Here is a 14,572-nt window from a genome sequence, read left to right on the forward strand (position 1 = left end):
CCCACAAATATTTCCATTTGACTTTGTTACACCCTAATGTGTCTTGCTCCACAAAGGTTGCAATGGAAGATATTCAGAATTGCTGTAAACAGTTTATTATTAACAAATTATAATCTCCTGATTCAGATAATTTGATTAACAGTTGGTCTGTTTTTAGTTTCTTTGTGCAGACTGAATATATTGTGATATGTTTAATGACTTTGTTCGTGTTATTAAGCCGGTGAACTCACACTTGTCATTTATCTTTGAAGAGTAGAACTGTCTATTTAATTGACAATATAGTCTACTATATAAAAATCAGCTGCTGGTGATTATTTTTCCAAAGTGATGATATCAATTGAAAATTCTGCGCAGACAAGCTATTAACAGCTACTCTGAGCCAGTGCCCAGTTTCCTCATAGTTTTACGTTGTAGAGTGTGTTGTTTTTTGCCTTTATTTCCCCACTTTCAGTTAACACTATCCTTTGCTCCACACCATTCATGTAAGAACTACCTTTATAGTTGGTTGTCACTCAAGGTTGATTTGCACCTTGCTTTGCTTTGTTGCTCTGTCTGAGGGGATGCAATTGACTTGTACCCAGTGTTTTGAATGCAGCTTGGTGACATTTAGGAGCTGGTCACTGGGCACAAACTGCCTAGCTGGTTACATTCCACATACTGTTGAGCTTTTCACAGTGGAATGTGTGTGATCAAAGGCAAAAGTGACAAATGGTAACTTGTGGTGTGTCCTTAGGTTTGTTTTCATCATTGGTACGTCTGTAGCCCTGTCCTTCAGTGCTATGCTCCGACGAGGGGTCCATCGATTGCAGTTGCTACGAAAGCTCACCTGGAGAACTGCTATTCTGCTTCTGATTGGTGCTTTTTTCACCAACTATGGCCCAGCTGATGGTCCCAGTAAGTATATAATCCACACGGTACTGCTGTTCCAACTGGCCTGTCTCTTCCCATGCTTTTGATAGAGCAAGTGAAGATCAAAGACCTGAGCTAGAAATCCTCTGCATGAAGGAATTACAAACCCAACTGCATGACACAGTTCATGTATGGTAACACCCATTTGATCACGGGTTCTCTAGATGTGAGACACATGGAGGCATCAAGCCACATGCAGTAGTATCAAGCCACATTTGATGCCACTTCTGCCACATTGAGTTATATGGCACAACTTAAAGGGCACTAACAGGTAGGTCCCCTTTGGGTTTTCTACTTATCTCTTTTTCCACTCCCCCCATTCTGCAGGTCTCTTGCTTATGCCCTAGCTCCTAATCTCACTGCCTATCACATCAGCAACCTCTGTACATCAACGCACACCATCCCTCATCCCACATGCTCCAATCCCACCCTCAAGATCCCAATTCCCCCTGTCACAAGCTCTGACCCTCCTGCCAGTAACCTGTAATGATCTACCAGAGTAAACAGAAGAAAGATTTATTTGAGCATTTACTTACACAAGTCTGATTCTATCGCACATAATGTGTTTGACCTGGTACCTTTGCAATGTAAGAACCTTGACTAAAATAAATATAATGCTGATGTTCACAGGAGCCAATGATAAGGTGAAAAAGGTGCTATTTTCTCCTGGGATTTTCACCTTAATTTCCATCTGAACAGATAGGTAGTCCATTCCTGATCATTATATATAAAGTGGAGCACCTCAAACAAAACTAGAGCTACTCACCACTGCATGGTCCCAATAGCCTCTGCTGAAGGAGGGAACCTGACCTTAATGTAGATGCTACTATTGTTCTTCTTGAGATTACCACTGCGCCACACAAGACTGATAATAATTGCAAGAACCATTTGTAAGGAGATGTATGTGGCCAGGGGCATTTCTTACTGATTTGTATGAGGAGAAAGAAGAGAAATAATTTGTAACATTGTCTTGTTTAACTTTGGTCTAGGACGAAGTGGGGTCTTCACAGGTGGGGTGTGCGATTAGTTCTTAAAGAACCAAGTTTATGGCTCAACCAGTAAAGGTAGAAATTACTTCTTTTGTCTGTGAGTAGTGTAAAGCACTAAGCACACAAGTGCACAGGCTGAGGTTATCACTTCTTGCTATCCAGGAAGCTTTCTGTACCAGACTGAATGTCGCTCAGTTTCACAAAATGACTAAAGACATTCCTGGCTGGGGATGTCCAGACAAACATCGAGTTATCAATGTCAGGCATTCCAAAGTGAGTACTTTGGTCTGCAGTACTCCATATTAACATGCCATTATTGTTTCTCACTCTGGGGAAAAGATAGCTTGTTAATCCAGTTTCTGAAAATATTGATGGCAATAATCTGATTCAGGGATTTCTTGTGAATTATGATCAGATCAACTATTTGATACCAGACAGTCATATGATTTAATACCAGTCTCAAAGGCAACAGTGCAATCTTTCAATAAAATATGACTCCCTTTAAAGGCCACCATCTCCTCCTCCTCTGGTTTCATAAAACCTTTTAGTTTAGGAATTGGTTTAATCCTGACTTTGAGCGAGAATGTAATGTCAACCACATACCACTGGGCAAAAACTGATGTACAAGAACCCCAGTCAGAATCGGCCACCTTGTGGTATCTGGTCGCAGCTAGTGAACTGATACTACAGTGGTCCCAAATGGCTGTGTGTTGGTCTCAAAGATCTGATCATTTTAGATGTTTATGCCACATGGAAAAGTTTCCCACTGCCTATGCCATGTATGCTCCTCATAATTTTGTATCTTAATCAGAACTTCCCTCAGCTTCCTCCACTCCAAGGAAAACAAACCCAGTTTCTCCTCACAACTGAAATGTCCCATGCTAGGCAACATCCTGGTAAATTTCCCCTGCACCCTCTCCAGTGCAATCATGTCCTTCCTGTAGTATGGTGACCAGAAACATACACAATACTCCAGCTGTAGCCTAACCAAAGTTTTGTAGAGTTGTACCATGACCTCCATGCTCTTATATTCTAAACTACGGCTAATGAAGGCAAGCATTCCATATGCATTCTTTGTCACCATATCTGCATGTGCTTACATCTTTTTAGATCTGTGAAAGTGTATACGTTAGTGGAAAACAAAAGCGAACAAAGAGATAAGAAGAGGCTGGATTAATATGCCTCTCTGACACTGATCAAATAGTGAATGCTTAGTAATATGCTTAAGAGCAGTGCAATGTTTACTAGAATAGAAGTGTGGCTAGGCTGAATTAACAGACATTGAATTGTTCTTGCACTTTTATAAGTCAAAGCTCTTTTCCTTTTCTTCACTTTAACTCTCCTGACAGAAATTGCATCTGTAAATGTTATGGAGGTGCAATTTAGTGCACATCTCTGAATAAAGATGGTTTTTAATTAAGTAATGAGCAGATTTTAATAAATCTCTTAGCAAGAGTGCATCTAAGCTCAGGGTTAATTCTCTATCCAGCTGATGATTTATGTGCTGCTGATGTGCTTGTTCTGTCACATACAGAGTGCTGACCGCATTTAATCACTTAGGCTGCTTCATTTTGGCATTTTTCCTTTGTGTTGTTTTAGAATTATCGGTAATACTTGAGAGGCCTTGCTCTTCCAGCACAGCTCCCCATGTATATCCATGTCAAATTCTGATCAATAATGCTAATTGTGAAGGAGGTCTCATGGAATTCTATGGTCACATAAAATAATGAATGTCTGGGATACATTAGCAGGTGGAGTTTTCCAGCGATTAAGTGTATCATTCAGTGTTGGCAAAACAGCTTTGATAGTGCCATTGGTGATTCTGCTGACAAGGCTCCTGATTTTCATGTTAAAACAGGCATTGTATCAGAATGCTTATCTTACTGACATTCCCACCAAAGCTCCTGATCGACACCCTCCCCATCCCAAAAACAAAACCTCCAGAAACAACCTCAAAATTGTGCAGCCACACTAAATCAGTCTTGAAGGTGCACAGTAAAAATATCAGATCGCCTAATTCAGAGGAGGCTCTAAGATTATAGTTGGGAAAGGAATTGTAAATGAAGTGGTGAAGCTGATCTGTCCACTGATATTTAGTCAGTGCAACTTTTGACCTTTGTGTCAGGAGGCAGCGTGAAGTATATTTAGATAAGGAATCTTCAGAATCAGAAGAGGCTGTTGTAAACATCAAAGACGTGATATTATAGCTGTAACATAGACTAACATGCCACTGCTGGAACCAATAACTTGCAAGGTATGAAATGTACGCCTTATCATTTTGTTCACTATACTTTAGTGCAGAAGAGTGAAGAGTGGGTTGCTTTACAGCCTTCTGGCCTCAACAATGAGTTCAACAGCTTTAGACCATTATCACTGCTCCAGTTTTATTGGACAGCAGATGCTGGTAATGATTCTGCTGTATCCATTTACACCTCCTTTAGCTGTTCTTTTACTCGCCCACCCCTATTTTTGGCTTGGATCATCATGCCTGTTGTTATTTAACTACTGCTGTCTTTTACATGATTACTGACCCTCCACTGTCTTATCCCACGACCCCTACCCACCCTCCATCAACTTTTCCTTGTCTTTGTACTAAATTTATCTTTTATTTTACCTTATAATGACACAGAAAGAGCATTTCTTTCAGTCCTATTCCCCCTCTCTTTATTTTCCTATATCCTTGCAAGTTATTCTCTCTCACACATATCCATCATCTTCCCTTTGATTCTTTTTGCCATTAATGTGCACTAAAGAGTAATTCACAGTTGCCAATTAACCTACCAGCACATCTTTGGTCCGTGAGAGGAAACCAAGCACCAGGCGTGACCAATGTAGCCCCAGAGAGAACATGCATTGCCCCAAGGTCAGGACTGAACCCATGTCCCAGCTTCTGATGGAAGGTCATTGGTTTGAAACAATAATCGTTTATCTCTTTTTCCTGATTGCTGTTTATGTCCAGCATTTCCTCTTTTTAATTCAGATTTTCAGCATCTGGAATTTTTATTTATGCTTTTAAGTGAACTTTGAGTTGCCCAGCATTGTCAGTCGAAACAATGTTGAACACAGAAAGTGGCTTTTTTAAAGACCACCAGAATAAACCCCAAATCATACAAAGAGAGGAAAATTAGGAAATTAAATCATACTTTTATTTTCACTGTCGACTGCCTACTCCATTCTCTGTAGCAGCCACTCCTTTCGGAAGGCTGTTGTTGGCATGACCACGTTATGTACTTTTTTCTAAAAATCAACTCTGGTTGTGATCATCTATGGGATTTGTTGAAATCATAGTTCTCAAATTGCCTTGTATTACTGCTGGTGTTAAATGTTAAGGTGGTTACAAACCAAGCTTTACCTTGGAGACTAATTGTTCATTCTGGCAGTTTTTTGGCCATGTTTTCCTTCCTCCCCATTTCCTCCCCAATGCATATTCGTGTTTTGGTTCCCAGGGCACTTAAGAGAAAATGGCACAAACCTCTCTTAACGTGAGGTGGGAGGGAGGAGGTGGAGACATGGCCTGCAGGGTATGTGCTTAATCCACTCTGTGCAGCTGCTAACTTGGAAATGGAGGAGAGGCTTACAGGTCACGAGGAACCTGAAAGCTCTGTGGTGCTGCTGGAGAACTAAACTCCTGGTAGGTTTTGCCTTGGACCAGCTTCTGGTGAGACTTCAGCCTGAGAAGTCATCTGTTCCGCTATATTAGCATAAAGGAAAACTTGTGCTTGTGTGGTGCCCTTTATGTCTCTTCCTCAACATACCAAAGTGGTTTGCAGTGAATTTAAAGTTATACAGGAAATGCAGCAGCTAATTTTTGCATAACAAGCTCCCATGAATGGCATTGCAATAGTTTTCTTTATTGATGGATGGAATTGAGGAGAACTCCCCTGTTCTTTTTAAGGTAGTGCCATGGGATCTTTTATATCCATCTGGAAGCAGCTGGGACCTTGATTTAATGTCTCATCTGAATGATGCCTCTGAACAGTCCAGCTCTTCCTCAGAACTGTAATTAAAGTTTTGTGCACAATGCCTTGGAGTGGGTCTTGAAGCCACAACTTTCAGTGCCAGAGATAAGAATGCTCCCCATTAGCCTATGCTTATAACTTCTTATCACATTCTTTTCTCTGTATCTAGAACTAATGTCCTGTGACTCTGCCATAAATATGACATTTGTTTCCATGGTTGCAGAATGACTCTTTGTCCTTTGCCCAGTTGCCCATTATTTCTATGTTAGCTTTGAGAATACATGTCAAAAAGACAGTTTAACAGCAGTGTATGTTTAGTATCACTTGCTATGAAGATATGTTCTTTGAATGCTACAGCCTTCAGAAAGGATGTTCTGCTTATAGCTTTTTTTATATGGTTATGTAGTGAAGCACCACAGGTTTGTTCCCTCAGAATGTTCCTAATTAAAAAAAAAGCACCGTAAGCCCGTAAGGAGCTGCCGAATAGACAAGTCAATGCACAAAGAAACCCATAGAGACCATAGGCAGTGATGGGAAGAGGGTGGAGAAAGCATGTGAGGAATCACCAATATCAAGACTGATCCTCCTCTACCTAACGACCAGACAGGATCTATTCAGCAAAGGACATATTTTTAGTTTGTGGTGGAATGCTGGCAAATGATTTCTTCCCTAACCTAAGGAATCAAAGGCCAATTGCACATACCCACCTGCGACTCCTGACTATGTATGGTTGCTGACCAACATGTAGGCCAGGATTCCAACTTATCTGCTTGGCACCTCTTTATAGGTTCATGTGATTTTTATGTAACTGGGGACAAACCTGTGGTGCCTCACTTCAGGTTATAATGGGACTGGCCTTCAGCATAGAGCCAACCCGTCAGGTACAGCAACATCAGCAAGAAGTTAAAATGTCTTTCTTCTTCTTTCATAGTATCATGGGAAAGGGCCAGAATCCCTGGAGTTCTGCAACGTCTTGGGTTCACATATTTTGTCATTGCCATAATGGAGACTTGTTGTGCTAAAAAGGATCTGAAACAATATGTGGTGAGAAATTTTTTCTGGTGATCAGTTGTGCAACACCGCCATGCAATATTTTACTTGCTGTGGAAATTATTGCATTTCCTTCAGGAGGCAAGTGATCCATTATCTCTCCCAGCCTTTTAAGGCAGTACCTACAGTGCCTCAGAGACAGGTTCTCACCTGTGTAGAAAGTTGCACGTCGTCACTGTACTACAAACCACTGGTCTTATTTATGATCCATTTTGACCACGATGACCATTTCAGGATGTTTTTACCACCAAACTGACAATGAGTGGATTAAAAAGATGCTCTTGAAGTAATGCTCCAGGGCTGAGCTCTGAAACAACTTTACTCTGAGACCAATTGTCTTAGACTGTAACTCTGCTATAGTATTTGTGTGTGTGCATGTGTGCTCTCTCATTCTTAACTACATTTAAAAAAGAATCAAGTTTTTGGCTGCTAGTTGGATTCCCAGTCAGCAAGATATATAAGATATAAAATATCTTTATTAAACACATGTACATCGAAACACACAGTGAAATACATCTTTTGCGTAAAGTGTTCTGGGGGCAGCCCGCAAGTGTCGCCATGCTTCTGGCGCCAACATAGCACGCCCACAACTTCCTAACTCATACATCTTTGGAATGTGGGGGGTGAAACTGGAGCACCTGGAGGAAACCCACGCAGACATGGAGAGAACGTATCTGTTCCTGTCCATGGTGTTCTAGGTAGGATCTCCCCAGGGCCTTATATAATTGGAGCAATACATCAGTATTCTTGTACTAAAGTCCTCTTTGCACTAAAATCCTCTTCCACTAAAGTTCTCTTGCAATGAAGGCTAATGTACCCCATTTACTCTTGACCTGTGTTTTCTACTATCCCCTATTTCTATCTACTACTTCCAAGAAGTTGTCTGGATCTTCTTCCATGAAGAGAGACACAAAATATCAGTTATATTTCTCTGTCCTTTCTTTATTTCCCAATATAATTTCTCTGTTCTCAACCTGTGAGGGTCCCACATTAACTTCTGCTAGTCTTTAGCACTTTACATATTTGTTGAAGCTCTTACAATCTGTTTTAATGTTTCTGAAATTTGCTACCCTCGTATTCTGCTTAAACATTACCTTTCAGAAAATGCACGGCCATTTTTCAGGCCTTGTGTATGACAACTTCAGTATTTCTGGAGTGTCCTCTCACAGAACAGGAACAGCCTGGGAGAAAGTCATTTGAATGAATTTTATACTCCTGTTCGTCTCTTAGATTCCCCTGTAGTTTCGGAAATTATCTTTGCAACTTCCTCCATTTTAATGTCCTCTCTGTGTCCTTTTGACCCCTAACATCTTGTGTACTTCCCTTGCATTGCACCTTTTAAACAGCCTTCAGACACTTCTGCATTGCTCTTCGGACGTCCTTCCCTTATATCCCCCATCTCAACACTTCTCTCTTCCTTACCTTAAAAAGTTTTTTTCAAAACACAGGCCAAACTTTTCTGTCCACACTCAAACTCGTTGTCAGTGCTCTCTGAATTCTGAAATTTTGTCGGGCTTACTGTTTCATTTTAAAACAATGTTTTAAGACCATTTCTTTGACTTAGTACTAACTTTACATCTCTTAATAGCCAGAGCTGGACCTGCCTACCATCAATCCATGATTCCTTTTAATTTGCACATGTTTGTTTGTGTATTTGATTTACAATACTTTTACCTTCTCATGCATCTTGTGTATGACATGATTATATCCTTAGGACCGTATTTGGACTCCGGTTAGGGAAATTCTCATCTACTGGCTCGAGTGGACATTTATCATCATACTGGAAATATTGTGGCTGTGTCTCACCTTTCTCCTACCTGTCCCAGGATGTCCCAGGTAAGTTCAACCTGGGCTGGGGTAACCAGCTTTGCTTTGAGCACTTAAGATACCCATGGGATATATTGTTTATCCAGTAGATGTCCCTGGAAAACTTTATGCTTTGAACACAAAGGGGGAAATTGTCTGCTACCAGAGCCAAAGAGCTTCCCTCAGCAACCACACAAGCCAAGAATTCATTGGCCTGCTGCTCATGACTTTCCATTTGTTGATTGTAGTAACACAGTGACTGAGCCGTAAGGTCCAAGCTGTGTACAGTGGTAGCGACAACAACAGAAACTATGGCAGTAATACTTTGTGTGTCTGTTCCCAGTGCTACCGGTTTAGGAAGCTGGGTGGTCTCTGCCTTTAGTGGGTGACAATAGCACCCATCTAGTCATGGGCAGAACTAGAAGTGTAACCAACAGCAAAACATCATATTTCAGGGAATAAAGATTCACACACTAGGAGGAACCTCAGATCCTTACAATTTTGCCGGAAGTTACTCTTGAGAAACATCAGTGCCAACCTGTTACACCAAGCCTTCTGAACAGGTGGGTGAATGAGCTTACATACGTACGACACCTTTCAGGTTATCAAAGTTCAGAAAGAAGTATCAGAGTTGCAACAGATCCTCAGTACGGACAGAAGTGTCAGCCTCAATCAAGTGTTCAAGAAATGGCCTGAAACCCACATACTCCTGATTTCAAGGCAGTAATGCCACCACTGGACCAAGAGGACAGTCACCTTTGTAACTTACTATTAATTCAATGCCTTGGTACACACCTCTGTTCCACTTGCTTAACCGTATCTTCCTACATAAACTGTTAATTCAGAATACCAAATGTTAGTTTCTTTCTGACAGTACACTTGGATGTGACTGATTTCAGAGGTCAGAGGTTTGACTTGGGTTTTGATACGTTTTACTGGGGAGGAGAGAAACACTGAGCTGAAGGCAGGGAACTCCAAAGAGCAAGCTGGAAGCCTCTAAACCTGGGGTACAGGGAAGCACACAAGAGGTCAGAGGTTGAGAGGATGCAGAGGGAACATTAAGGTGGAAGTTGCAGAGATGGTTTCCAAAACCATCAAGGAACATAACATGGGAACAAGAATTTTAAATTAAATCAGATGACTTTCTCTTAGGCTGTTTCAGTTATGTGAGGGAACACTCCAGAAGTATTGAAGTTGTCACACATGAGGCCTGGAATGTGCCTGCATATCTCCTGGATAATAGGAACCGGTCACAGTAATGAAGCAACTCATGAAACAGATGCCACCTTGTGTGATTTATACAGCCACACAAGCCAGTTTTCTTGAGTCTGTCTCAGCACCTCTTCTGTTTCACTTCTGTTCACGTGCTGGGAATTTTGGATGAACAGGTCTAGCGGGTCCCACTCAGCTGCTATGGGAACTCTGTTTACTTGATGGGCTGTTCCTTTTGATTAATGGCTCATATTACAAACCTTGCTAGGGGATATTAGATAATCATATTCTGTCACACACAAATGGGTGGATGGAATGAGAGGGCATCCATCTTCAGCCCTGCTCAGCCAGAGGTGTGCCGCATTTAATTTAGAACTAATGTTGTGATTTTTTTCCCTCTGTCTTTCAATATTAAGCTCCTAGAGGCTACAGAATGCATTTGCAAAGAAGGTGAAGGCATATACGTGATTTTAGCAATAATTCCTAAACTATCTGTACAAATGAATACTTTGTCATGTTATTGCCAGAAAGTTTTCCATATCTTTTTAAGTATCATTAAGCCTGGAACATGCTGTTTTCTCTGTAGCTGTGTGTGAGTTTATACTCTGATCCTATTGGACAGCAGAGTCATATGGTGTGCTTGCTTCTCAATCAATGTAATAGGTAGACAAACATTCAGTTCTGTATCAAGAGTTTAGAGACTCAACAAATAAATATATGCTGTTTTATAAATAATTTCAAAGCCATTGCAATCTTCATCACATCCATCGTTTGAACAAGTTTGTTTTTCTGGTTTCAATGTCGTCTTCCTTCTTTTTGCAATTCTCACAGTGGGTATATGAACATACAGAGGATGGACTCTGTCTTAGGTGGTAACACAACGCAGGCAAGAGGAAATTGGCAATCAGTTTACTCTCTGTATCTTCTTTCTGTAAATTCTGTAAATACTGCAGGATAGCAGGTAATTTAAACTGAAAAAATAACGTGCTTTATTTGTAAAGGACTTTACATTGTGTAAAACAGAATTTCTTATGTGGCTTCTTCTGCAGAACCAGGCAGCTTCAGAAGCCTCCACACCGAAACATTTATAGCATAGAAAGAGCAGTTGTTAAAATTTAAAAAGGGGTGCACACATAATGTTGCCTAATCTGCATATGTTGCACTCTCCAAAGAATTTAGAATACTGACTCAAATTCTTTCCCATAGCTTGTTTTTTTTAGTCATGTTTTACTGTCCCCACCCATATAGTTTTGTATGTGTGCATGATAGAGTCCCCAGAAAGCAGGCACAATAGGGAAGAAGAGTATGGAATGAAATTGGACAGCTCTTTCCAAGAGCCAAGATGAGCAGGACAAGCCAAATAACTGCCACTGACCCTGGAGGAGCTGACTGGCTCCATCTGTTCCTTTGAGTCAAATAAAACTCTCGGAAGTGATGGCTTACCGGCCGAGTTGTACTTGGCTCTGTGGGACTGGATGGGCCCAGACCTGCTGGAAGTGTACAATGCTATGCTTCGGGCTGGCAGCATGTCAGAATCCATGAGGAAGGGCACCATTACTCTCATCTACAAGCAGAAGGGGGAGAGGGAGGACATCAGAAATTGGAGACCCATCTTACTGTTGAATGTGGGCTATAAGATCCTGTCCAAGGCCATCGCCAACAGGGTCAAGTCTGCTCTGGGACAGGTGATCCACCCGGACCAAACCTGTGCTGTACCGAGCAGGAAGATCTTTGACAGCCTTGTGCTGCTCAGAGATACGATTGCCTACGTGCAGGACACCTGCCTGGTCAGCTTGGACCAGGAGAAGGCCTTCGACAGGATATCACACACGTAAATGTTGGATGTGCTCGCCAAAATGGGCTTTGGGGAGGGAATCAGGAATTGGATCCAACTGCTCTACACAGACATCTGTAGTGCAGTCCAAATCAATGGGTGGGAAACAGACAGCTTCCCCATCAAGTCTGGGGTCAGGCAGGACTGCCCTCTCTCCCCTGTCTTGTTCGTGTGCTGTATAGAACCCTTTGCCGAATCCATCAGGAAGGACGAGAGCATCAGAGGGGTGACGTTGCCAGGCAGTGAGGTCACCCAGGTGAAAACCTCCCTGTACGTGGATGACGTCGCCGTCTTCTGCTCAGACCTGAGGTCTGTTCACAAATTGACCAGTATCTGCAACCAGTTTGAGTTGGTATCAGGGGCCAGAGTCAACCGCGTGAAGAGTGAGGCCATGCTCTTCGGCAAGTGGCCCGACCGATCCAACGTCCCCTTCGCCGTCAGGCCTGACTATCTGAAGGTGCTGGGGATCTGGTTCGGAGGGGCCAGGGGATGTAATAAAAATTGGCGGGAGCGGATTGGGAAGGTGAAGCAGAAACTGGGACTGTGGGAACGGCGCTCCCTATCGATAACTGGGAAGAACTTGGTCATCAGGTGTGAGGTGCTCTCAGGGCTGCAGGTGTGGCCTGTTCCTCGCTCCTCCGGCTTGGAAATCACCTGTGCCATTTTCCGGTTCTTCTGGGGATCCAGGATGGAGCGGGTCCGACGGGTCACCATGCACAAGTCCCTGGACAATGGGGGTAAAGGTGTCCCCAGTGTCGCCCTCATTCTGGTGACCACCTTCGTCTGTGGCTGCATCAGGTTGTGCGTGGAACCCAAGTACGTGGGCACCAAGTGTCACTACGTGCCGAGGTTCTACCTGTCCCGGCTGTTGCGAAGGATGGGCCTGGTCCCATGGCCACACGGTGTCCCAGTCAGCTGGACCTTGCCGCCCTACCTGTCCTTAGTGGAAAAGTTCTTCCGGACCAATACCTTGGACCATAAGTCCATCAGGAAGTGGTCAGCACGGAACATCCTGCAGACACTGCAGGAGAAGGACTCGATGGACACTGTGGGGTGGTTCCCGGAACAGACTATCCAGACCATCTGGCAGAATGCCTCATCACCAGAGCTCGCCAACAAACACCAAGACCTTGCTTGGCTGGCGGTGAGAGGGGCCCTCCCAGTCAGATCTGTCCTGCATGGTTGGGGCATCACCCCCAGGGCGCGCTGCCCCCAGAAGGACTGCGCTGGGGACGAGACGGTCGCCCACCTCTTTGTGGGCTGTGGGTTTGCGAGGAGGGTGTGGTGAAAGATGCAGGGGTGCTTGTCACGTTTCGTCCCCAGCAGCTGCGTAACAGAGGATTCTCTGATCTACGGGCTGTTCCTGGCGACACACACAGAGACGGACATCAACTGCTGCTGGAAGGTCATCAACTCAGTGAAAGATGCCCTTTGGTCTGCCCGAAAATTGTTGGTCTCCCAGCACTGCGAGATGTCCGTAGGGGAAAGCTGCCGACTGGCACATTCCAGGCTGCAGGAGTACGTGCTGAGGGACGCGCTGAAGCTGGGCGCAGCCAGTGCAAGGGCTCGGTGGGGAAGGACGACAGTTTAGGGTTCTTCTGCCACAGGAGAGGGAGGGGTGGGGTCAGGCGAGGAAGCCCCTCAAATATTGTAAATATGGGATTGGGGTATCATACCAGAGAGCCACACGTGTGGCATTGGTGCTGTTTTTTTAATATAAAAAGGTAACAGTAAGAATGTAAAGGTTTGAACTGCTTTATTATTGTATATAGTTTCCTTTATTATGAATAAAGTTTATTTTGTTAAAAAAGTGTTCGTGTGTGCATGTGTGTGTGTGTGATTTATTTGTGTTTACATCAATTGTGACTAATCACATTGAAAGTTGTTTCTTAAGAGCCCCAATCTCATTGGTTTTCAAACTCTGCTGTAAGGAGAGGCTTTCTTTACAAATTCTGCATTCTACCACAGACTTCCCATTGCAGTTTTCAAAGACAGTGCAAGTTCCATGGACAAAAAGATTGCAGGTCGTTTGCTTCCTCAATCACTGTAGGATTCAGGCTGACCCAGAAGTAACAGAAAATCTGGGAAGGACGGGAACCCAGTTTGTAGAGTAGAAATTTCATGCAGGGCCACCGGCATGGAAAAGGTGAACCAGATACACTATAAAACTCCTCTCTCTTGGGTAGTGGATCATTTTTAGGTCAATGTTTGGAGTAGAATGCCACATGCTATATCGTTACCTTGAATTTGTGTGAGACATGTGAGAGAAATAGATACCAAGCCATGGGATAGAATTTGAGTCAGTATTCTAAAATCTTTGAAAGAAATGTTTATTTTGGAGAATGTAAATTTAGGTGGATTTCCTCACCTTTCCAGAATGCTGCTGGTGACCAACTTTCTTACAGCTTCACTAATGAGCTGACCAGGTAGATGATTCCTGCATCACTGCAGTCTCATCACATCTTCCCTTGCGATGAATTGATTTCCCTGGTTGCACCTCTTTTGCTGCAGTTCGTCTCCTTGCTGCTCTTCTGTGATTGGCCCCAGTTGTCACAATATCTTTACAGGAAGGTAGAGAACTGGGCAAGCATTGCACCCTGTGGAAATTAAATCAGATGAAAATAATTTGCATGCTTGGTATTTGTTTCCTGCAGTTTTGTTTATTACTGTCAGAGCAAAATAATTCCTCAGAAATGCTGATGCTCTGCTTTGAAGTCCTGAACTTCCTTCTCAGAGCTTTGTTTTATCCCAAGCAACCCAGTATAGATTCATCCATAATGTTTTAGTTATTTTCCTTGCACAGTAGTTATCGG

At 43.0% G+C, this 14,572-nt stretch overlaps 1 protein-coding gene across 1 annotated transcript in view; it reads left to right on the forward strand.

Moving 5' to 3' along the window:
• LOC127584581 (heparan-alpha-glucosaminide N-acetyltransferase-like) overlaps positions 1-14,572 on the forward strand; it is a 146,521-nt gene that overhangs the window by 80,383 nt on the left and 51,566 nt on the right. The window contains 3 exon segments of the mRNA XM_052041356.1: positions 734-888; positions 6,789-6,925; positions 8,622-8,743. Coding sequence (XP_051897316.1) covers positions 734-888; positions 6,789-6,925; positions 8,622-8,743 — 414 coding nt within the window.

Source organism: Pristis pectinata, chromosome 30 (genome assembly GCF_009764475.1).
Source record: "Pristis pectinata isolate sPriPec2 chromosome 30, sPriPec2.1.pri, whole genome shotgun sequence".
Taxonomy (NCBI): domain Eukaryota; kingdom Metazoa; phylum Chordata; class Chondrichthyes; order Rhinopristiformes; family Pristidae; genus Pristis; species Pristis pectinata.